The sequence below is a fragment of the Siphateles boraxobius genome, unplaced genomic scaffold (assembly GCF_051911475.1).
Source record: "Siphateles boraxobius isolate OS27281-9 unplaced genomic scaffold, OSU_SipBor_1 12, whole genome shotgun sequence".
In the NCBI taxonomy this organism is placed as follows: domain Eukaryota; kingdom Metazoa; phylum Chordata; class Actinopteri; order Cypriniformes; family Leuciscidae; genus Siphateles; species Siphateles boraxobius.
In genome coordinates, this window is record NW_027508722.1 from 20,146,702 (window position 1) to 20,171,094 (window position 24,393).

Sequence of the window (24,393 nt, forward strand, 5' to 3'; positions counted from 1 at the left end):
CTAACCCTAACCCTACCAGTCTACTAATACTCTACTAACACTCTAATGAGAGTTAGTAGACATGTAGGTGCAACGTTTAGTCAACAGAATGTGTTAAAGGGACCATAAAAATAAAGTAAAGCTAAAAAGTTCAGATGTGATATCATAATAATAATTAAAAACATTACACAGACTATTTAATTTTTTTTCATTTATAACTGATTTTCCCCTTTAATATCAATTGCGACAGATACAACATTACTAAATTAGGACTTTATCAAAGACTTATTTAAAATAAAATAAAACATAAAAAACAGTCATTTGTTTAAATCATCATATCTGAACTCATTTGCATGCAAAAGCTTCTGTTTGTTCACACCAACTGTTGGAAGATAGTTCAAAAATTAATTTGAAGTAAATGTATTCTTTGAATCATGTGCACATTTGCAGATGTGTGCATACTGCATTAATATGTGCAGCCAAGTTATGAAGTGAGATAAAAGTTTACAACAATGGCTACATACAGCATATCTTATGATGTGGTTTATAAAATTACACCAGTCATCATGTGTTGCGGTAACTTACAGGTGGTCGAGAATAGAATGGGACCCTGCAAGAGAAACCAAGAGAAAGACTTATTTAATACACTTCATACAAGTAAATTGTACATATTTTGTAAGGACCTACTATGAATATGACTTACCTCCTGAAATTTCAGAATAGGATACAGAAGACCAGCAGTCCAATTTATCTACAATAAACAAATATAAGTAGTGTAAGACTGGAAAAACTGGAAGGACTTTGAGAGAGGGCCACTCTCTGAGAAAACAAAGGAAATTAACATTTGAACTCCCCCTCATGCACTATTGAGACAAAGGTCTCACCTCCCTCATCCTAATCTACATTTCTCTCCCCCATTCTTCATCCTGGCAGAGGTCTCCCAAACTCACACAAGAATCTAAATGGTTTAATCTGAATAATTATCATCAAGTTTTATATATGTTTGGTATTATTTGAAATGTCTCGGTGCGACTGGTACAAATGTCTCATTCCCAAAGAAGTAAACCAAAAGGTAATAAAGTTCATAGGAAGTTTAGAAACATCTTCCACAATGGAGTGTGTGTCTTTGAGTTAACACCCTCTGACCATTTGACTGAATGCTAATTTTCCACTGCTAGCAAATGGTGACTTACCACTGTGGATGATGTTTAGATTTGAAATGAGGTCTGGGTATATAATGAAACGCAGCGAGAGCTCGGGGCCTTTTCTGTATCTGAGATCGGCCCATGAGGCTGAGAGTTGCGAGACTCTCAGCCTCACGCATTTCTTGTCGGGTAAACTTTTTCCTCTTTGTTCTAGAGCATTTGATGTTTTGCATTGATTATCCTTGAATTGATTATGAAATTATAATGATACATTTACCTGACATATTAAATTGTGACATTTGATTATTCTAATTGACTTTGACATTATTTTCATTCAAGAGTTTAAAAGAATAGTAAAACATTCGCTCACATTTAATGATGCACAGATAACATTAAAGCCTTTTCATTTATGGAGTCAGATGAAATAACGAGAAAATGCATATGAGAAAATGTATTGCATTTAACCAAAAATACTTTGCCGCGAGAAAAGACAGTAACATGCAAAGACCTTCACCGCTAATTCAAATACCGCCATTGGATCGAGTTAGACGGCCTTACAGTAGTAAGTACTGATCAACTTCTATTGTATTTACGCACTCAGAAGACTCAGATCCAGGTTTGTGTTTGGATAACTGGTCAGTGAAGTATAAAATTATTGTAATGGGTGTACAATATAAACATAAAATGTAAGGTATGTTTTGGTTCTCTTCTTTCCAACAAGCCATTCTATTATTTAAACCATTCTGTTAAAGAACAATTCAACAGTGTTCAACTTTTCAGGACCCCAGTTGTGGACTTACTTTGGCTGTTGCTTTTGCTCTTTCCTTTTTCGAAATAAAGAATAACACAGACAATCAGTGATATGAGGACACACAGAGACACTATTGTGACCATCACTACTGCTGTCAGATTAGCTGTTACTGCTGCAGGACTGTCAGCTTGGGTTGAAGCATCTGTGATCACAAGAGAAAAGATAAACTTAGATGAACATCAGTCAGTTTGATTGGGTTCTTTTTTTATCACACACATATGCATTTGTCTTGCATGTGGCTAACAATATTGTGGTAAGCTAATTGGTTATATAATTTCAAAACCCACAGACAGTCATATAGGGTAAACAATAGTAATGATTTATGAAAAAAAATTAAAAAATGGAGGTTTCCACCCAACATAGCATAGTTTAACATAAAATCATAAATGTGAATATTTGTCAGAGAGTCTGCATTGAGATTTTAGGGTTAGAAATACTGCATTGAAAACACACCTTTCATCACCAGCTTCACCTCATAGCAGGTTTTTTCACTCACTCTGCACCGATACCATGATCCATCAGTGTTTACTGCATCCCTTATAAGCAGAGATCCATTCCCTAGTATTCTCCCTCTCTCATACAGAGGCCTCGGGTCTCTCTCTGTGCTGTTTGAGGGCTTGTGTGGAGGGCGATATTGGGCTATTTCTGTTGATTGGTGACCATGAAAGATTTTCCAAGTTACTTGATCAGTTCTGGATTGTAGAGGATGTTCAGAGCATGGCAGCAACACTGAAGAGTCTGGAGTCGCATGGACAGGATCCAAAGTTTTACACTCTGAAGCCAGAGAAATATGTTTATTACAACAGGTTTCAAGAGGATTATTTACTTGTTTTTTTAGAAATTGGCATTCTCACCTTTGACCTTCAGGGCAAAAAGAGTTGCATTAAGGCAGTCCCAATCTTTGTAGACTTGACATTCATAATGACCTTGATCAGATAAACTGATGTCTTTCAGGTCAAGTGTAACATTTCCAGTATCATTTCTCACAGACCATCTCTGATGCTCTAATGCTGGAGAGTTGTCTGAATACTGTAAGATGTGTTGAACCGGGTTTGTCTTGCGTAGTTTCACTGTCAGAGACTCCAGCGGGTGGGTTGTGGTTAGGCAAGAAATAGACATATTGTCGCCCTGAACATAGTTTATGTTCAACTGATGTACCTGCTTGCAGGGTCTCTGTGTCGCCACTAAAAGGAAATAAAAGAGCAAAAAAAGACATACTGAGAGAGCCGAGACATGGAAACCACAGCGTTTACAGTAATAAACACTACAGCATAATGTTCACCAACTGGTTTTACCTCTAAATGTATATTAATACATTGTATGAAATGAGAACCAAAAATTTCAAAACCCAATGAACTACTGTCAGTATTTCCTGAAATTATCCTTTTGAAAGTTAATGTACAAAAATATAAAATTCATATAGACTTTGTAAATTTGTCCCATTTGTTAATGTTAGTTAATGCATTAACTAACATCAACTAACAATGAGCAACATTTGTTACAGTTTTTCAACTTTGTTAATGTTAGTTAATAAAAATACAAATGTTTATTGTTAATTCATGTCAGCTCATGTCCAATGAATAAGATTAAAAGATACAGTACTTTTTGATTTTAAGAATGTGTTTAAATGTTGAAATTAATTAACTAAAATTAACTTATTAAATCAAATTAATATTATTAATAAATGAAGTATTGTTTATTGTTAAAGTTCATGTTAGCTGCATATGTAAACTAATGTTTACTAATGGAACCTTTTTGTAAAGTGTTACTTAGATTTTTTAAAAATGTATTGTCTGAAGTAATGCAGTTTAATCTTTGCACACCAACGTTTATTAAAACTGTCCATCAAGATTTTCTTGCTTTAAGAAGGGAAACATTTACATATTTTTATTCAAAAGTTAACAGCAATTTATATAATGTAAAACATTAACGACAACATGTAAGTCATTATTTCGGCAATATTTCTTCTATAAAGCTGCTTTGAAACAATGTCCACTGTGAAAAGTGCTATATAAATAAAACACACTTGACTTGACACTGATCATATGCATGTCACACCTACGCCACATTTACACACACAAAGTACACTGATATTATGCATATCTTTTGTTTGTATGTTGGTTAAAGGAATTTGATTTAATTTAATTGCACTTACCATTGCATTCTAATAAATCTGCTATTAGAACAAATAGAATGTGGAAATATGACGGCTGAAAACTCCCCATCATATACAGATGCTCACTGCAGGAACTCTATATGAGAAAAGACCACGTCACTTTAGCAGAGTTGTTTTCAGTTACTCTGAATTTAATGCGGAAGTAAATGATCTAATAATGTGCTAATTTAGAGGCCTTTAGTGAGATTTGGTATGTGATGGGGAAACATCATATTTTCAACTTTTAGTTAAATATTTAGTTAAATATTAAATATTTTAGCTAAATATTTTAGTTGCAGCTCTAGAAAGCTGTTATTAGACATAAAGTTGCTATTAGAAATAAAAATTGGAAACATGAAGAGTGAAAATATTGCATCGCATTGACAGTCTAAAGAAGCTCACTGCAAAACGATTGAATATGAGCACAAACCACAAGACTTTTTATCTTCACACAGTTGTTTTCAAGATTCCAAAGTAGGAAATGTGATTTTGCAAAAGTCAGAGACGTGCAAATTTGCACACATTTCAAATCTCAATCAATTTGCTACAATATTTTGTTATTTTAAAACAATATAATAGTGCAAATAATTAATTCAACAATTATCTATGCTAGAATTAACAAAGTACTGAACTTATTTTTGATAAAAAAAGGTTTACTCAGAAAAAAAACTTTAATGTGATCAATAAGCCTTCTTGATACAAATTATTTTACAAATACATACAAAATACATAGGCTATACATAAATCTTCAGGAGAAAAATTATTTAAAATAAAGCAACACAAGTAGTTAACAATGCATATACTAAAATACAATAGTTAATTAAATACAAGATAAAATATTTAATAAAAATGAATAATAAATATAAAAACACAATAAAAAATGCAATATAAAAGCTAAGGAAACTGAATCATTATTTAAAGTTGCTCAGAATATTGGAAAAATGTCATAGAGTTAAAGCAAGACAAACTAACACTATTATTTTTGCACAAGTGTATAGCAGCATGAATTATTATTGAACTTATTACTGAACAGTGTCACACATTGCTAACATAGCTTATTGTACATGGTCAAACAGGGAGATGTCAGAGTTTAACATAGTTCCCTTTCAGTCGGTCACCTTCGACGTCGAATTGAACCGACAAATTAGGGATCACCTTAAGAGACCAATCCACTTCGAGTATAACTAAAGGTGCCATTGCACATTGGTATGAGAGATTTGCATCTGCCGCACCGACCCGCAGTGCGTGTATAAATACGGAGCGGATGCATTGCATATTATCCTTTTGCTTCAGAGTCGAGTGGTTCTACTATTACTGCTCTGGATTCTTAACTGAGAGGCGACTGTTCTTCAGGGAAGGAGCCTCTCCGATTGGTGTTGGTGTGATGGAGCTTTCAGCAGGGGTCGTGATCTCCCAGGGCCGGCCCGAGGCATAAGCGAACTAAGCGGTTGCTTGGGGACCCTTGGCCACCAGGGGGCCCCCAATCGAGCTGAAAAATCGAAAAAGATTTTTTTTAGATGACTTAAACAAGTGACATAAATGAATGAATTAATATGAATGAATGAATAATTAAAGACAAGAAAATTCTGATTTCATGATCAATATACCTGCCTACAACTGCTGCTGTGTCTGCCAGCGTTTAAGTCATGCGCATAATCTAGACACCTCGCGCGTGCATAGACAATTTGTGCGCAACTGCATATAGTCACCGTAATGTTAAGCCATCACAAAAAAGAACATGTCCCTCTGGTGCCGAAAATAGAAAGAAGAAAATGATAGAGGAGGAGAAAAAAAGAGCAAGATAAAAGTATGTTTGCATGATTATTTACGGTATGTTTTGTGCAACAATTGACCCATTCCTATCTACGGCAAGCCACGAGGGGAAAAATACATTGCATACACACATACAACAAGCGCCAGTACGCTACATCATTACCGGTATTGTAACAGACTTTGTTGGAGTCTGTTACAATAATAATAATAATAATAAAAGATTTTGAGGACAATTACACTGTATTGAGACAGTTGAGAAATAATAATATATTTACAGTTTTCAACAATAATTGTCATTGTTGAACCCTTGCTCTTATTATGTTTCTGATTTCTCAGTTTTGTCATTATTTTAGCAAATGATTTCCATTACACGAGAGTAGATGTTAAAACTTCATGCTGATTTGTACTCGGCTTTCGCCAAGATAAGCACCAACTAAGGCATAGCTTTACAGTAACCTATGCTTCTCCATCCATTTACGCTTCTTTCCATATGGTGATGTAAATCTCCTTTTGTCTAGTGTTAACACGCGTCAGCACACACAACGGCTGCAACCACAGTGCGGTCCCCCCATGACAACCGTCTGGATTGAGCTAAGTAGGGGACATCTCTAGGGTCTTCAAGTGGGCACCTTCCGTCCTCAGTGTTTCGTCGACTAGCCCACGACACCTCAAGAGGGCTCGACAGTGACTCTGGCGTCCCAGAGTCACCCCCCTCCGACCCCCACTCAACTCAGCCCAGCTTACTGACCTCTACTTCCCTCTTGCTGCTGAGACCTAATCACAATCTCACAATCTCTCCGCAACCCAACCATACGCGCCAACCCGTTTGACTAAGGCTGTCGAGCCCAACTGGTGCGTTAATATGCAGTTTCAGTGCCAACGGTTCCGTATGGCATACCACCTACCGCAAAACACAATATCTGCCCAACCACCCGTCATTCACGCAATATACACAGGAATGTAATGACTGTAAATACTATACAACCTATACAAATAAACCAACAGACCTTTCAAGTTTTCAAGAAATCTACGAAACCGTAGCATGGCGGCCTGTACTCAGCCAGCTAGAATCTTTGCGTCTCAACCACAGCCAGTTGCTGCTCCTTTCTGCTGCTTCAGATAAGTTCTTTACTGTGCGACGCAACTCTTGGCCACTGAATCCAACGTCTCTGAGGAACCGGGTTGTAGAGTGTGCCACAAAACCTCGACAACCCACTTCCACTGGATAAACCTGGACCCTCCATTTATTTGATTTGTTTTGAGACAGTTTGTTTTAAGAAGTTTCAGAGAGTTAGTAAAAGAGTAAAGTAAAAGTTAAAACTTTTTTATTTAAGTAGGCTATCTATGTTTTATTAAGTTTATATTTTGTATTAATACATAACCTCACTGTTTTAATTTATAATGTATCATTATTGCATGATATTTGTGTCAATAATCGTCAAGAACAGGTGACTCCACGTAGTGGGATGGGGCCCCCAAATCAGATTCTGCTTAGGGCCCCCAAAAGGCTCTGGCCGGCTCTGCGTTGCATACATCAACTGTCAGTGTGAAGTAACCATAAACGTAGACTTAAGCATAAACATGAGCATTAACATGAACTTGTCCTAGACATGAAAACTGAAGTCATTGCATTTGGAAACAAAGATGAAGTTCTCAAGGTGAATGCATACCTTCAGTCTAGGGGTCAAACAACTAAAAATCAAGTCAGGAATCTTGGTGTGACTGTAGAGTCAGACCTTAGTTTCAGTAGTCATGTCAAAGCAATAACTAAATCAGCATAATATCACCTTAAAAATATTGCAAGAATTAGATGTTTTGTTTCCAGTCAAGACTTAGAGAAACTTGTGCATGCTTTCATCACCAGCAGGGTGGATTATTGTAATGGACTCTTCACTGGCCTTCCCAAAAAGACCATAAGACAGTTGCAGCTCATACAGAACGCTGCTGCTAGGATTCTGAGCAGAACCAGAAAATATGAACACACAACACCAGTCCTCAGGTCTTTACACTGCCAGTTACAGATTGATTTTAAAGTATCATTACTGGTATATAAATCATTCAATGTCCTTGTACCTCAATACATTGCAGATATGCTCACTGAATATAAACCTAACGGATCACTCAGATCATTAGGATCACATCAGATTGAAATACCAAGGGTTCACGCATGACGAGTCCGCTTTTAGCTATTATACCAGCCGCAGCTGGAACCAGCTTCCAGAAGAGATCAGATGTGCTCCTACTGTATCACATTCAAATCCAGACTCAAAACACATCTGTTTAGCTGTGCATTTACTGAATGAGCACTGTGCCACTGTGCGTTCGACTGTTTGTACTGTATTTTCTTTTTTATTCTAAACTGTGTTAATTATTCTGATTTATTTTGATTATTTTAATTTCTTCTAAAGCACTTTGAATAATGAATTATTGAATTTGTGTATGAAATGTGCTATATAAATAAACTTGCCTTGCCTTGACATATTTCTCACACTTATTTGGAAACGACTGCTATTTCATTTTGATTTTAGTTAGATATTAAATGTTTTTTTGTACTTTAGTAAATGACAATAAAGTGAATATAACAGTAGAAATAATACTACAAGTAACTTCAGTCATGATTGAACCCAATTATCTAAGTAGAAGTCTGTTAAATTGTTTATTGCAATAAAAACATATTTAAGAAGTATAGAGGTAAACAAAACAGTTTGGTGTATTGGGTGTAAATGCGGCAATTTTTTTTAACAGTCTAAGTCTATGGCTATAAATTTCACTGAAAAATGAAGTTGTATTTAAATTGTTTTATTTGTTAAAATGATATGTAGATAGTAATGGTGTGATAATAATAATAATAATAATAATAATAATAATAATAATAATAATAATAATAATAATAATAATAGAAATGCATCTGAGATTTAAAAGATGTTAAAAAACAGTTTTTTTGTCTTCCTTGTTCTACTAACATAAAGAAAGCATGGAAGAACTTTTTTTTACGAAGTTCCAGATCACGTCAGTAAGACACTGTTTGTTTGTTCACTTAATTTTACTGAAGATAAATTTTTAAACAAGACACAGTTCAACGCATGCTTTTCAGAGATCCTGAAGGTAAAAGATGCTGTGCTGACTATATTGGATTCGACAGTAATAGTATCACTATTGCCACTATTGTCTGTTACAGATAATTTAATATGTACTCACTTTACTGAGAATTATTAAAGATGAATATAAGAATGACAGTACGACAAACAATGGTACTCTCACTCATCTATAATTGAGGGCATCGCTCACAGAGGTTCCATCGAGGTGGCAAGCTATCTTTTGAAGTTGGCAGAAACATCTTTCGCTCCCCTAGTCCAGGCAAAGGAACCGAAGCTCGTCATCTATAGTGACCGATGCTGTGGACAGAACAACAACCGGCGAGTCCTAAACCTCATGGCCCTGCTCGTATCTAGGGTACTTCAGTCAGATAGAGCAGAAGTTCATGGTGTCTGGTCACTCCTTCCGTCCCTGTGACCGTTCCTTTGCCACGCTGGACAAGAGGCGTAAGGTGTCCACACTCCACACCCCCAGCGATGTCGCCGAGATGATCTGTGGAGCCAGGCAGCAGCATTCATTCAAAGTCATTGAGATGAAATGTCCGGACTTCAGGCAGCTCCCTGATGCATCATTAAAGCGTCCACCTGGCTTGCTAATCACATCCATGATGTGGTTGAAAGTGGCTTGTAAAAAAATAAAGAGTTGGTTTTCTGAGATTAACAGTGTTGGGGATATGTGCGTGAAAGAAGAATCTTTATTGAATTTCTTGTTGAATCATGATTTTAGCTGCTGATCCATGGTGTGTCCACACAAAAGGGAGGCACAGCCTCTACGAGGGATGGAAGACCTGGCTGATCACCAAACAGAGGAAGAATAAACAACCTCCAGCTCCCTTGTTCTCCACCACATATGCTCGTGCTTATGAGGACCCTCTGCCCGTCAAGAAGGAGAAGCACCGGGATCTTATGAAAATGCTAGCCTACATGCCAGCGGAGCCCCAAGCATTTTATGGGACATTAGAATGCGAAGAGTAGCCTGGTATGTGTAGGTCATGTGCAGGGTAAGGTGGGGTATATATTGTGTTTATTGTGTAAAATTAATCATAATTGTAGTTGTAGCTTATCTTGTATGCCTTATCTTATATTGTATAATAGGAATATATAGTTATTTATTTAGTAAATGAATGAATGGGGTGATTTATGAAATGTATTATAAAATGATAAACAAGGAATGGTAAACCTATGGAACCATATAGCATAGAAAAATGATGATGTATGTCTGTATTGTAAATATGTATTGTTTACAGTTATTACTGTTGTTTATTGTTTGTATGTATTGTTGATTGTATGTACGGTTTATTGTTTGTACTGACGTTTGTTTTCTGTACTATAAGTAGGCCTATGTATTGTTCATTGTTCGTACTGTATTGTCCATGTTTTTGTTCTGTGATTTATGTTGGCAAAAAATAAAAGAAATTGAAAGAAAGAAATGCTTAATATTTTCTAGAAGGTTCTTTTACTGTATTAAAACTAAGATAAAGGAATCAAATTTCCAGTGGTTTAAAGTGATATGATGAATTGGACTTATACTGTTATTCCACATTAACCGGACATATACTGTTCTTCGACATTCCAGAAATGTAAATTACTCTAACTTTTTATTTTTAAGATTGATACTAAAAAATCTTATCTCATTAGAATTGTGAAGCTTTTGTTGTCTATCTTCAAGTCAAAAACATAATAATAATATAATATTCAGAGTCCAAATTTAAAAAAATGTATTATTCAAAATTTGAAAATATGGACTTATATGGTTCTTCGTCTCAAGCCCTCAATTGTTAACACAAAATACCACAAGTTATCCTTTGTCCACTGTGGTAACTCCAAGTACCACATGTCTGAAATCCACTGGTTTACATTTTTTAACATCAGATGTTTTCAAAACATTTCCACATTTGTAATGGCAGGGATGTATAATATTATTTTAATATGCAAACTGTTATCCAATCATAGCAGTGGGTGTTTAGTTCGAAGTCTTGAAAGCGCCACCCCTATCACAATGTGATCAAAAGAGTGTTTCACAAGAAGGTAAAAAAACAGAATAGACAATAGCCTATTAGTTCTAAATTAGAATGTTTTTAATGAAAAATTCTTGCTAACATTATAAGTAGACCTCAAAGAACATCATAGAATAAAAAAAAAATTGCATTTATAATTGATAAAGTATATTTAAAAAGTTCAGTTATATTAAATCATGTTATAAAACATTACACTGAGAGTATTAACCAAAACATTTGTGCATAACTGGCTCTCCCCCTTTAATATAATTCGTGACAGATGACTCAATTAAGACTTTCTCAAAGACTTATTAAAAAAAATAACACCAGACAAAAGCACATTAAAACACAGTAATTCATTATACATCTCATCTGGTTTGCATGCAAAAGCTTCTGTTTGTTTATACCAACTGAAGATAAAGTTCAAAAATTCATTTAGCCAAAAAAACAAAAACAAAAACCATTGTTAATGCATTCTTTGAATCATGTGCATATTTGCAGATATGTGTATACTGCATTTATATGTGTGGCCAAGTTATGAAGTGAGTAAATAAAAGTTTGAAAAATATATAAAAAATATGTATATATGGCAGTGCACATAGCATATATTGTGATGTGGTTTGCAAAATTATGTCAGTCATCGTGTGTTGCAATAGTTGCAAGGTCATGATTACAGTATGTTACTGTATTCAAATAAAGAATTTAATGGGGCATCAAACCCTGCAAGAGAAAGACTTTTATTAAAACACTTGAACAAGTACATTTGTTGTATATATTTTGTAAGGACTTACCATAAACATCACTTACCTTCTGAAATTTCAGAATAAGATACAGAAGACCAGCAGTTCAATTCAACTACAAGATACAAAAGTAAGTACTTTACCATGTGATCAACTTCTATCATGATTTGGCATAAAAGTTACATTAAAGTCTTTCTTTTCAACATGAGGGCTCTCATCACCATGATAGCATGATATGGGCTGTATTTCAAAATTAATTTCAACACACTCAGAAGAACATTCAAATCCTAAATACATTTACATTGGTTGCAGTAACAGCAAATTTTACAGTTGCAATAAAAACATCAAAAACAGTGTTAGCAGATCTAGGTTTCTGATTGGATTGGACCACAGTACTTTATGTTTAGGATCTCTTCTTTCCAATAAGCTAGTTTGACATTATGTTAAAGAACAATTCAACAGTGTTCAACTTTTCAGGACCCCAGTTGTGGACTTACTTTTGCTGTTGATATTGCTCCTTCGTTTTTTGAAATAAAGAATCACACAGACAATCAGTGTAATGAGGACACACAGACACACTATTGTGACTATCACTACTGCTGTCAGATTAGCTGTTACTGCACTCGCATCAATGTTGCCTTCAGTCTGGACAACAGGACTGTCAGCTGAGGTTGTAACATCTGTGATCACTAGAGAAAAAATAAACTTAAATCAGTCAGTATGATTAGGTTATTTTTTAATCACACACATATAGATTCTTTTCTTACTTGTGGCTAACAATGTTGTGGAAAGTGTTTCCAACGTTGCAGTTGAATAAAACTTATCTTCACCTATAATCAAAGTACAAACATTATTTCCACAGTATCACATTTTAGAACATATTTAGACAAAAATACAAATGTTAAGCCATAATAGACATAATAGGACCCTCTTGAAAATCTCAAGAGGCTTTAATAATAAATTCAAAATTCAATTCAAGCCACATTTTCCAGCTAATATAAAACATTAACTTTGTACAAGCTTGTTTAAACATGCACACATTCACAATTATTACAGCATATTACCAAAGACACACTGTGAACTCATGCTGTTGTAAGACTGGAAAAACTGGAAGAGAGGGCTACTCTCAAAGAAAATAAAGGAAATTAACATTTTAACTCTCTTACTATTTTACCATCCCCATTCCAGACACGATCAAACTTGAGTCGATCACCTCCCAATTTACACATCACTCCCTTCACCCATCCCTACCTGAATTCACCCAAAATCTATGGTTTAATATGAACCATTCATACCGTATTAAACATGTTTGGTATCATTTGAAATGTCTCAGTGGACTGGTACAAAGGTCTCATTCCCACAGAAGTACTCAAGGTACTCAACAGAAGTACTCAAGTACTCAGCAAGGTACTGCTGTGGGTGTGCCCCCATGTAAATCAACTTCTGTCCCCAGTAAGTCTGGGATGGTGATTAATGCAAATTCATGCATGCCTATAGTAGGGGCGACCCCAAACAGTCGAAGATTCGATGCATCGATAGGAGGAGCCTGATTCGACTACCAATCTCACAGTCGAATCTTCGAGGAGGTTATAAGGCTGCTCAATGTCTGATTTCACATAGAACTACTGGTTTTCTTTCAATATGTTAATATAGGAGCCTATTATGATAATGCTGTCAATACAAATGTGCAAAGGAAGAAGCTTTAAATAAATATTTTTAACGTGCATGAATAAATCCAAACACCCCGTGATTTAAGTTTCACTTTCGATCCGTGACCAAGAGAGGAACGTTTTGGCGGCAGGGATTTAAATCTTTAAAAATGTCTGGGATAAGAAAATCTGAAGTGTGGATCATGCACACCATCAGAAAGGATATTCTCCCAGACTGGATTTAGCATCAGGAAAACCATGATCGCACTTCTGCAGGCCAGCGTTAACAAGTTGGTTTTCCTCTGGACATTCTAAAATGCTTAACGTGAAAAAAAGCTTTTAAAACTAGGGCACTTCTGGCTTAATTAATGTATAGTGGGCTACCTCATTAAGAAACCATACAATGTGCAGATAAGCAGATGAACCCAGAATATGAACGCGTGTTCCTCCTATAGAAAGTCACGTAAAGCGTTTTCTTTATAATAAATGGGAGGAAAATTAGCGTTTAATTAAACGCGTTGCGTTCCTATTCTGGGCTCATCTGCTTTTCTGTAGGCTACACAGTAGGCTATGCTTTATTAATAAGGTGTGTATAGAATTTGATCTTTTAATATAACTGTCTTAGGACAATAAGCCGTTAAACGTTTTTCATGTTAAGCGTTTTAGAATGTATTTTATCCGCTCACACAATTTGAAAAGACTGAAACGGACACAGAGACACAGACAGAGTGAAAGGCTAGATTTTCTCTCTCGATCAGGTAACGTTACGGTACAAGTGATTAAAAACATTTCAGCCGGTTCTAATTTGATTTTTGGATGCTGTGATGTTTAGATAAACAGTCACTCGAGTTCAGCGTTTATTGTTGTTTCTGCAGTTAAAGTTGACCATTCTGGCTATACTTTCGATATTTTAATAATATCTTTATTTTTTATTTATTTATTGATCACTCAGGGTAATCTAATTTAACTATTTGTGGCTTGTGTTTTGAATATATGTTCCCCTGCACTTTTTGCACACATTTGTTCTGCATCTTGTGACTTGATTCAGACTTATTTCTTTTTTTGTTTTGTTTTGTTTTAGAAAGGTATATTCTGTTCTAATTTAATTCTGTAAATGAATTGTTGATTATTTTTCGGTGCATCGATGTTGCGCTCTGTAGGTATAGAGCCTGCTCGCACAGGCAATTTAGCCGATTTAATTTGATTTGCATGTGAAATACAAATCGTGTCTGCAGTGTGGCCTTTCTGCAGTTATTTATGTTATTTCTTAGTTGCATTGATCCAAAATGTTTCTCTAAATTTTTTCTATATCTTTGTGTAGCCTAATGTTCTGTACATCGCGGCTTTAAAATGTTAAAGCCCCGCCCCCTCCCCAACCCCGCACACACGATTCGACTACTAGTCGACTAGGGAAGACTTGACGATTCTGATTCGACTATGAAAATCCTTAGTCGGGGACACCCCTAGCCTATAGGCACTCTCTTTATTCCAGAGCATTTAATGTTTTGTATTTATTATCTTTGAACTGATTATGAAATTGGCATGATACATTTACCTGACATAATAAATTGTAAACATTTGATTTTATTCTAATTGACTTCGACATTATTTTCATTAGGGCTGCATAATATATTGAAATTATCGAAATATCGCAAATATATATCGCAATATGCATATCCCAATGCCTTGCAATAACTGGGGTCATGAACAAAAGACAAAGAGAAAATCACTCACTGAACTTGGCTGTATAACTTTTGTAGCTTTAATAACTAGGCCTATCTATATATATATATATATAATTCATACAGTGAAAACTAAGCAGTTTTATTTTTACATTTGATTATTCAGTTTCTGTTGTCAAATAATCCTAATGTTGGCCAACCTGAAACCCTAAACCCTGTGGTTTACACTGATGTTAAAATAACACTTATGCTACAGTAAAACGCTGCTGTTCACTTTCAGAAGTTGTAGGGATGTTTTCTTGTCACAAAAAGAATGTGAAACACGTCTGTATGTTATATAATTTAAAATATATTTTTAAACACACGCATGCACACGCGCACAGACACATGCACACGCACGCACGCACACACACACACACACACACACACACACACACACACACACACACACACACACACACACACACACACACACACACACACACACACACACACACACACACACACACACACACACAGACAGAGGAAAGAAAAAACAGTCTATTGGGGAAAAGAAACGCAGGCAATAGCAGACAACAACAACAAAAAAAAGGGTAACTTTTTACAAGATAGAAGAGCACATGGCACACGTAACCAAACAAAGAGCTGTGTGCTCACACAGACATTAAACAAGATAGACTGGGGTGTCAGCAGAGTGCGAATTACCCCACCATAATTGGGGGGTACTGCTCCTTCACTTCTTCTATGACCATCATTGTCCACTACCATATCAATCCCAACCGTGATCGTCAAGTGCAACATGTGTTGTGCAACACACATACAAGGTCTAAACATGTGACAAACTGATAATCAGTAGGCTACAGAATATCTCATTGTTATTATATATACAAAAGAGAACTGTTTTGATCAACTCCCAAAAGTTAGAAGTGCACTGAAATAGCATTCTAATTACTAGTAAAAGTAATACCTTTTCAAGAAGCCTATTGCCTATTTCATGAAATTGATTTGGTGTATTTTTAGATTTTAATAAGACCTGAACTCTCTCATATACTGCATACAGAAACCAATTTTCCATTATAGTCTATGGTAGTCAGTGTCCAATCAACACAATTACTTGGAGATATGTGAAACCTGAGCAATCGTTAATGTGATTAAGGAGCAAACTATGAAAAACCATACTACCACATGGGGTGGCAAAGGGGTGGCATGAGGTTTCAGGAGGGGGGCCATGGATATTAGGCTATTCATAATTTTAAATGCTACGGTTTTCATTGAATGTGTTTTGTTCTCTACACCGCAATACACGGAGTGGGAGTCAAATCAGAGATGTAGCTTGGTTTTTGGATGGTGTGGTTCTTAATTTGTGAATTGAAGACCCTTTCTCTGTGTAATTACTATCAACAGTCTGTTTAGTCTATACTTAAATTGTACTTTGTGAAAAAGCAATTCTTGGGGGGTTTGCTCCCCGGAGATAAAAAAAAGACCCCTCAAATGATGTCTTCTAGTGAGTTTTGAGGAAATATGTATGGGATCAAATTCCCGCCAAATGTATGCGGCCACGGATCAAAATATAATAAGCGTGAATCAAAAAATAACAAGCATGAAAAAAAACTTTAAACACATTAAAAAATATTTTTTACAAAACTTAAACTTGTGTTCATGCTTTCTTTAAAGTGATGTTTTCCCTTGGTTTAAATACTCTGTACTTTGTGCTGTCTTTCGTTTTCTGCTCCTAATTTATTTTTTTGTAAGCTTGTGCTGTTGTTCTCTTTGCTCTTCTTTCCATGTTCTGCGCTTGCGCTTCCAAATGTTGCAGTTCGAGTTTCATGTAAATTAGGGCGGGCTTAAGCGTCACCATTGGTCCACTAGTTCTAGATTGACAGCTCCTCCTCTAGCCAATCAAACGAAGAGGGGAGTTGACGTCACTCCAATGCGACTCACGCTACTGGTGCTCACTTGTAGCTAAAGGTGAAGATAACCATCAGCTCAGCTGGCAAAAATCTTTTGATTGGTGACAACCCTGACAATAATCACCACAACATACTTATACACAGTATTTTACCAACCTATTTATAGCCATTATCAATACAAAATATGTTTGACTGGCCCAAAACCCAACTCACATCTAATAGCACAACTTCAATTAAAATGTAATCAATGTCTGTCAAAGGGTTGGAAATATTGCATTGGAAACACACCTTTCATGACCAGCTTCACCTCATAGCAGGTTTTTTCACTCACTCTGCACCGATACCATGATCCATCAGTGTTTACTACTTCCCTTATAAGCAGAGATCCATTCCCTAGTATTCTCGCTCTCTCATACAGAGGCCTCGGGTCTCTCTCTGTGCTGTTTAAGGGCTTGTGTGGAGAGCGATATTGGTCTATTTCTGTTAATTGGTGACCATGAAAGATTCTCCAAGTTACTTGATCAGTTCTGTATTGTAGAGGATGTTCAGAGCATGGCAGCAACACTGAAGAGTCTGGAGTCGCATGGACAGGATCCAAAGTTTTACACTCTGAAACCAGAGCAAAATGTTTATTACAACAGGTTTCCTGCAGTTATTTGCTTGTTTCAGAAATTAGCATTCTCACCTTTGACCTTCAGGTTAAAAAGAGTTGCATTAAGGCAGTCCCAATCTTTGTAGACTTGACATTCATAATGACCTTGATCAGATAAACTGATGTCTTTCAGGTCAAGTGTAACATTTCCAGTATCATTTCTCACAGACCATCTCTGATGCTCTAATGCTGGAGAGTTGTCTGAATAGTTTAGGATGTGTTGAACCGGGTTTGTCTTGCGTAGTTTCACTGTCAGAGACTCCAGCGGGTGGGTTGTGGTTAGGCAAGAAATAGACATACTGTCACCCTGAACATAGTTTATGTTCAACCGATGGACCTGCTTGCAGGGTCTCTGTGTCGCCACTAAAAGGAAATAAAGAGCAAAACAAGACATACTGAGAGCTGAGACGTAGCCTACTGAGAGAGCCGAGACATGGAAACCACACCGTTTATAGAAATAAACAGCATTTACTTTCTACCAAGTGTTTCTTCCTCTAAATGTATTAATACATTTTACGAAATGAGAAAGACAATCCACAACCCAATTAGTGTTAATTACGTCAGACGACACGAGACTAAATATGTTCGTCAACGACCTTTTTTTTTTCATGACTAAGACGAGACGGATGGTCACTGGATGGTAGATGGGGGTAAAAATCACACAGTGTAGCTTTAAGTTTTGTTTTGAAGAAAGCCTGTCTTTAAAGCTACACTGTGTGATTTTTACCCCCATCTAGCGGTGAAAAGGTATATGACCATCCAGTGAATATTAGTTTCTGTTCCTCTCAATTCCGATTTCGTTTTAACTCCTACGGTGGCCAATGTAGTCCAAGATTGGAATGCAGCATTACAACTGCATTATCACATTAGGCTACGTTAATTGTGTATAAAGTAAAATAAATGAAAAATAACTAAAATTTAAAGTGCCTACATATAACTTATAGCCTACAAATTATAGCGCCATTCAAATATTAATCACATGTTATCCGTCATAGAACACGGATTTATGTTACAAGGTAAACAATACTTTTCATCATTGACGCGAGGAAACCTATCCTAGATGTCGTTCTAGCGTTATGCACAGCACACCATGATATAATTAGCCAAGCAACTTCCAATATACACAAACAGGCTTAATTAACGTTACCTGTCGAGAAGAAAGCAGGCAACGTCGGCATCCTTTTTAAAATCGTTGCTCGTCATGAGCTCTTTCCATCTTGGAAAGGCCACTCCAATATTTACTTTTGTCTTGTTGATTTGCCTGTTGCGTTGCCGTCTTAATTCTCTTTTTCGCTTCCTTGGCGACTCTGATACGTATATCCTCGAGAATAAGAGTGATCCTCCATCAGCAACAGACTTTCAAAAAGGCTTTCAGGTTTTTATATATCAGTCTCAAGCAATCCCCCTCTTGAGATTCGACACGGTGCCATCGAGTGTTAAAACGCGAAAGGCGAAGCTTGAATTAACGGGTATGTCCCTCTTTGGCTAATGTACTTTCAAGATGGAGGGGCAACATGGCGACTGACATTAGAACCCCCCACCCGTATGTATTTTCAATGGCATATTATACACTCACGAGAATACTTTATTACTTGAACGAAGTAAATATACATTAATGAGCACATATATTTTTGAAAGAACTAAGTGTTTTTAGCTAAGAATAAACTAAAAAAGTTACACAGTGTAGCTTTAATAAGTGGTCAAAATCATGTGTCATCATAACTGACGGGAAGCACTGCGGACAAAAAATTATCGGGGAAAAACATCTACAGGTACGCTGTAAATCAACCAGTTACCTAGCAGAAATATTAATTGTTAAGCCTTGTTAAATCTCATTTGTTTGTTATTTCTCAAGACCAACCTAGAATTGTATTTCAGGCCTACAGTACAGTAGGCCTATTCTTTTCAGTTTTCATGGGTACTTATTTTATTTCTGCTCTGAACATAAAAATGAGACAAGGCAACCAAAAACAGTTTTAAAAACCTTTGTAACTTGTCAATCGGAGTCTGTTGGGCCCCAGCTGTTGAATTGTGTTCAAAATAAAAAACATTTTTTTAGAACAACTTCAGAAAACCAGACACGTTTAACAAAGTTGCATTCAACAAAAAACATTCAACAAGTGTATTTTGTCAGGTAATTATGACATTTAACCAATATTTGAGAAGTGTGAAACACTATTTGACTGAAACGGTTATCAGAAATAATCTCAGAAATAATTAATTTAAAGAAAAAGACTAAACTGTTTTGACTAAAACTTGACTAAGATATGAGTTTTCTTTTGACTAAAACTAGACTTAAATGAGACTTTTAGTCGACTAAAACTTGACTAACAAAAAAGATTTGTTAATGACTAAATATGACTAAAACTATAAGGACATCTGGCACAAGACTAAGACTAAATTAAAAATAGGTGACAGAATTAACACTAAACCCAATGAACTACAGTCAGTATTTTCTGAAATTATTTTGAATGTCAGTGTATGTGGTCAGAATTATTGGCATCCCTGGTAAATATGATCAAACATGGCTGTAGAAATAAATCTGCATTGTTTATCCTTTTGATCTTTCATTAAATAAAATTGCAAAAAAACTAACCTTTCATTGAAGTAAAAGAATTGAAAGTAGGGGTTAAGTCACATTATGGAATAGATGCTATTCTTCTTGCTTTCAAATAGGAAATGGTTGTATACACCACAAAAAGAATGTAAGGTTGTATATGGTTGTATACACATACATACATACATACATACATACATACATACATACATACATACATACATACATACATACATACATACATACATACATACATACATACATACATACATACATACATACATACATACATACATACATACATACATACATACATACATACATACATACATACATACATACATACATACATACATACATACGTACATGCATATATAAACAACAATTTCCAAATTATTACTAATACTGCAGTATTTTTCTATAAAGTTACTTTTGAAACAATGTCCACTGTGAAAAGTGTTATAAAACACACTTGACTTGACACTGATCATACACATGTCATACTGCCACGTTTACTCACCCAAAGGGCATTTATATTTTGCGTATATCTAGTTTGTATGTTGGTACAAGGAATTTGATTTCATACAATGACACTTACCTTTGCATTCTAATAAAGCTGCTATTAGAAGATATAGAAGTTGGAAATATGAAGGCTGAAAACTCCCCATCATATACAGATGCTCACTGCAGGACAGCTGAACTCTATATGAGCAAAGGCCACATCACTTCACTTTCGCAAAGCTATTTTCAGTTACTATAAATTTAATGCAGAAGTAAGAGACCAGATCATGGGCGTAGCTTGTTGGGGGATGTGATGGATTTTTTTTTACTAATCATAACTAACATTTGTTTTTCTTGCAGGAACAACATTCATATGCTTTCGAACTTGAAATGTTTGTTTCCCCTTTGGCTAAAACTCGTGACTTTGGTTGTGTTAGTGTAAAAATAACAAATATGGGAAATAAAACTAAACAGATGTCTAAACTTGAAACATTGTGATTATGAAGTAATCAAGAAAACGTCTTAGATACGTATAGTAACCCTTGTACCCCGAGGAGGGAACGGAGACCCAAGTCTAGACTGACGAATGGGGATCGCTTGCGATAGCCTATCTACTTTGAGAGTAACTAAACAAGCCAATGCACATTGGCATGCGATAATTGCATCAGCTGCTGTGCATTGTGGCGCGAGCATATAATGAGCAGCAGGTGCCTCGCATCCTTGTTTTTCTGCTGAGGAGCCCGACCTGTGACTCGGTCATACAGCGAAAGCTCAGCAACTGTGGCGAGGGGACTTACGTCTCCGTTCCCCCCTCGAGGAACAAGGATTACCATACGTAACTGAGACGTTCCCCTTCGTCAGTAACTACGAGTAAGTCTAGACTGACGAATGGGGATATCTACCAAAACACCACGACTGCTGGCCCTTCCAGCGCTCTGCTTGAGCCTCCTGGCCTGAACGCAGTGTTGGGCAGAAAGTAGGAGCTCTAAGCAGAGAAGGTCAGTCACTGCTGTTCTGCAAGACCCACTCATACCCCTTTTCCACCAAGGCAGAGCTGGTGCTGGTTCGGAGCCAGAGCCTAGTTTCAATTCGGTTCTTTGGTTTTCCACATGCAAAGCACCAGCTCCGAACCAGGAAAAGTGGTTCTTAAGTAGCACCAAATCATTGCTGGTCTAGAACAGAGCCAAGTAAGAACCACTTGCGTCAGGGGCTGGGGGCGGGGTTACCGTGACCAACAAGACGAATAGAAACTTGTGACCGCCATTTTTAAATAGCAGCTAGTCGAGCTAATAGCAGCTCGATTATAAATATCCGTCTATGTAAGTTACGGCGAGCTGCACAAACGCGTTGGACTCCGATGTATTTTGTAAACCCATGAGCATCCATAGTATTGCAACGTCCGTTATTGTTGATGGCTTGTTCGAGATGCATCGGAGTGGCGCGGACCGATCGGAGCTGCGGGAGTGTTTGGAGAACATACGACTCCTTGTGCTTTTAGATCGCTATCGCAGTGCTTTGATGTCATGCGGAGATCGATCTGCGAGAAGCCGATGCATCTCGAACAAGCCTGGCGTACTGTTTGGCGCTATCGCACTAGCGTTGCTGGGCAACATGAGACGTATACAGTGACGTAAGATCTGGCTCTGTTGTGGCTCTCTAGCCGGTGGAAAGGCAAATCGGTTCTTATTAAGCTCGTCAGTCGAACCCACTCTGAACCAGCTTTGGCTCTGGCTCTGAACCAGCACCCGGTTCTTGTTGGTGGAAAAGGGGTATCAGTGTGACTTATTGGATAACGCTGGGAAAGCGTGCCCTTGGGGACTGTGACAGATACACATACAGTATGGACTAGCCAAGCAGGGTAGAACAACATATGGCAGTCTCTGGGCTGGTTCCAGCCTAGTTATAGGGGGGAAAGAACACCAGCAGAGACAAGACACGGCTCATCCGCAGAGGAGCTGATCGTGGAGGAATACACATATGGGGTCGCCGCAGGGACCACTACATATGGACACCCAGCCTAACACAGGTTCCACAATGCATATGAGTGTAGGCCTGGCGTCAGATGCTCCGCAACGTCTGACTGCCACAGGGGTGACGGATGAACTCACAGGGTTAGCCATTTCTGGGGAACACAACTGGAGCAAATAGCTGCACGTATCTGTATATGGGGCCGGGAGTGGCGTTGCAAGCTGACACTAAGAACGTGTTCCTCGCGCTACTGACCACTGGGGGCGAGTATACGGGAATATACCGGCTCTATACGGAGACTATGGAATCTAGCAAACGTGTTAGGTGTCGCCCAGCTCGTAGCTCTACACATATCTGTCAGCAAGAAGCCTTGAGCCAGCGCCCAGGAGGAAGCAACACTTCTAGTTGAGCGTGCTCGCAACCCGAACGGGCAAGGCACGCCTTGGGCTTTGTAAGCCAAGGCGATGGCATCCACTATCCCGTGGGCCATCCTCTACTTGGAGACAGCCTTTCCCTTCTGCTAGCCTCTGTAACAGACGAAGAGCTAATCTGAGGTCCTGAAGCTTTGCATTCTGTCCACGTATTGCCGCAAAGAGCGGAAGGGACAGAGAAAAGCTAGGGCTGGGTCCGCCTCCTCCGAAGGCAGAGCTTGCAGGTTCACTATCTGGTCCCTGAAGGGAGTGATAGGAACCTTGGGCACATATCCAAGCCGGGGTCTCAGGACAACGTGAGAGTTGGCTGGCCCAAATTCTAGGCACGATTCGTCGACCGAAAATGCTTGCAGGTCCCCTACCCTCTGGATGGAAGCCAGAGGAGTCAGGAGCACTGTTTTTAGTGATCGTATCTTTAACTCAGCTGACTACAATGGTTCAACGGGAGGTCTCTGCAGTTCGCTGAGCACCAGAGACAGGTCCCAAGAGGGTATAGAGGGCGGGCGAGGCGGATTTAGTCTCAGGAACCTGACGATCAGGTCATGCTTTCTTAATGACTTACCTTCAACTGCATCGTGATGTGCGGCAATTAGTGGCAACATACACTTTGAGGGTGGAGGGAGACAGCTTTCGCTCCAACCCATTTTCCAGGAAAGAAAGCACCACTCTGATCGGACATCTTCGGGGGTCTTCCCGGTGGGAAGAACACCATTCCACGAACAGGTTCCACTTCAGAGTATAGAGGCACCTCGTTGAGGGGGCTCTAGCAGAAGTGATGATGTCTAACACCGCCTGGGGTAGGTCAACTAGAACCTCTGCGTCCCGTCCAGGGACCAGACATGGAGTTTCCAGAGGTCTGGACACGGGTGCCATAGAGTGCCCCGTCTCTGAGAAAGCAGGTCCTTCCTCAGAGGAATAAAACAACTGGCAAGGGGTCGAGTCCGGAGAGGCAAACAGATCTATCTGAGCGGCTCCGAAGAAGTCCCATATCAGCTGGACCACCTGGGGATGGAGACACCACTCTCCCTGGAAGCGTAGGCTGTCGTAAGAGCTTGTGGGCTGCATGATGGATGTGAATGGCACGAAGCGACCTCAGATTAAAAAAAAAGTTATATAGGTTTAAGTTTATGAAAATTATTTATGAACATTATTTTATATAAAATATATATTTTATGAAACAAGTTGAACTCTAAAATGGCTAGAAAATCAAAGCCATAAATCATCCATACCAACACACCCACACAATTATCACTGCATAATTGATCCAATTGGCTCTATAATATGCAGAAGCAGAAAACAGGAATAAAGCATGTTATTGCTCTATAGGCCAAACTTGAAAAAAATGGCA

General features: G+C 37.7%; 1 protein-coding gene and 1 long non-coding RNA gene across 2 annotated transcripts; both read right to left on the reverse strand.

Moving 5' to 3' along the window:
- Window positions 1-234: 234 nt before the first annotated feature.
- Window positions 235-2,045, reverse strand: LOC143721124 (uncharacterized). Its single transcript, XR_013196682.1, has 4 exons — window positions 1,925-2,045; window positions 683-730; window positions 565-589; window positions 235-361 (listed from the first exon to the last, which is right to left on the reverse strand). It is a non-coding gene; the product is annotated as an uncharacterized LOC143721124 (long non-coding RNA).
- Window positions 2,046-2,811: 766 nt separating this feature from the next.
- Window positions 2,812-23,104, reverse strand: LOC143728431 (uncharacterized). The gene is made up of 4 exons (XM_077219355.1): window positions 22,932-23,104; window positions 20,744-20,847; window positions 17,759-17,951; window positions 2,812-3,119 (listed from the first exon to the last, which is right to left on the reverse strand). Exons 1-4 carry the CDS (start codon window positions 23,102-23,104, stop codon window positions 2,912-2,914), a joined length of 678 nt encoding a protein of 225 aa, XP_077075470.1. The 3' UTR covers window positions 2,812-2,911.
- Between the last annotated feature and the right edge of the window lie 1,289 nt (window positions 23,105-24,393).

What these genes read in the sequence shown, in the direction of transcription:
- LOC143728431 (XM_077219355.1), bottom strand. Translation starts at nt 23,104, where the DNA reads ATGGCCCACGGGATAGTGGATGCCATCGCCTTGGCTTACAAAGCCCAA. An exon ending in AGCTTTATTAGAATGCAAAG is followed by an intron (nt 17,952 to 20,743) that starts GTAAGTGTCATT and finishes ATTTCCTTTTAG; the next exon opens with TGGCGACACAGAGACCCTGC. An exon ending in GCATTAGAGCATCAGAGATG is followed by an intron (nt 3,120 to 17,758) that starts GTCTGTGAGAAA and finishes ATTTCCTTTTAG; the next exon opens with TGGCGACACAGAGACCCTGC.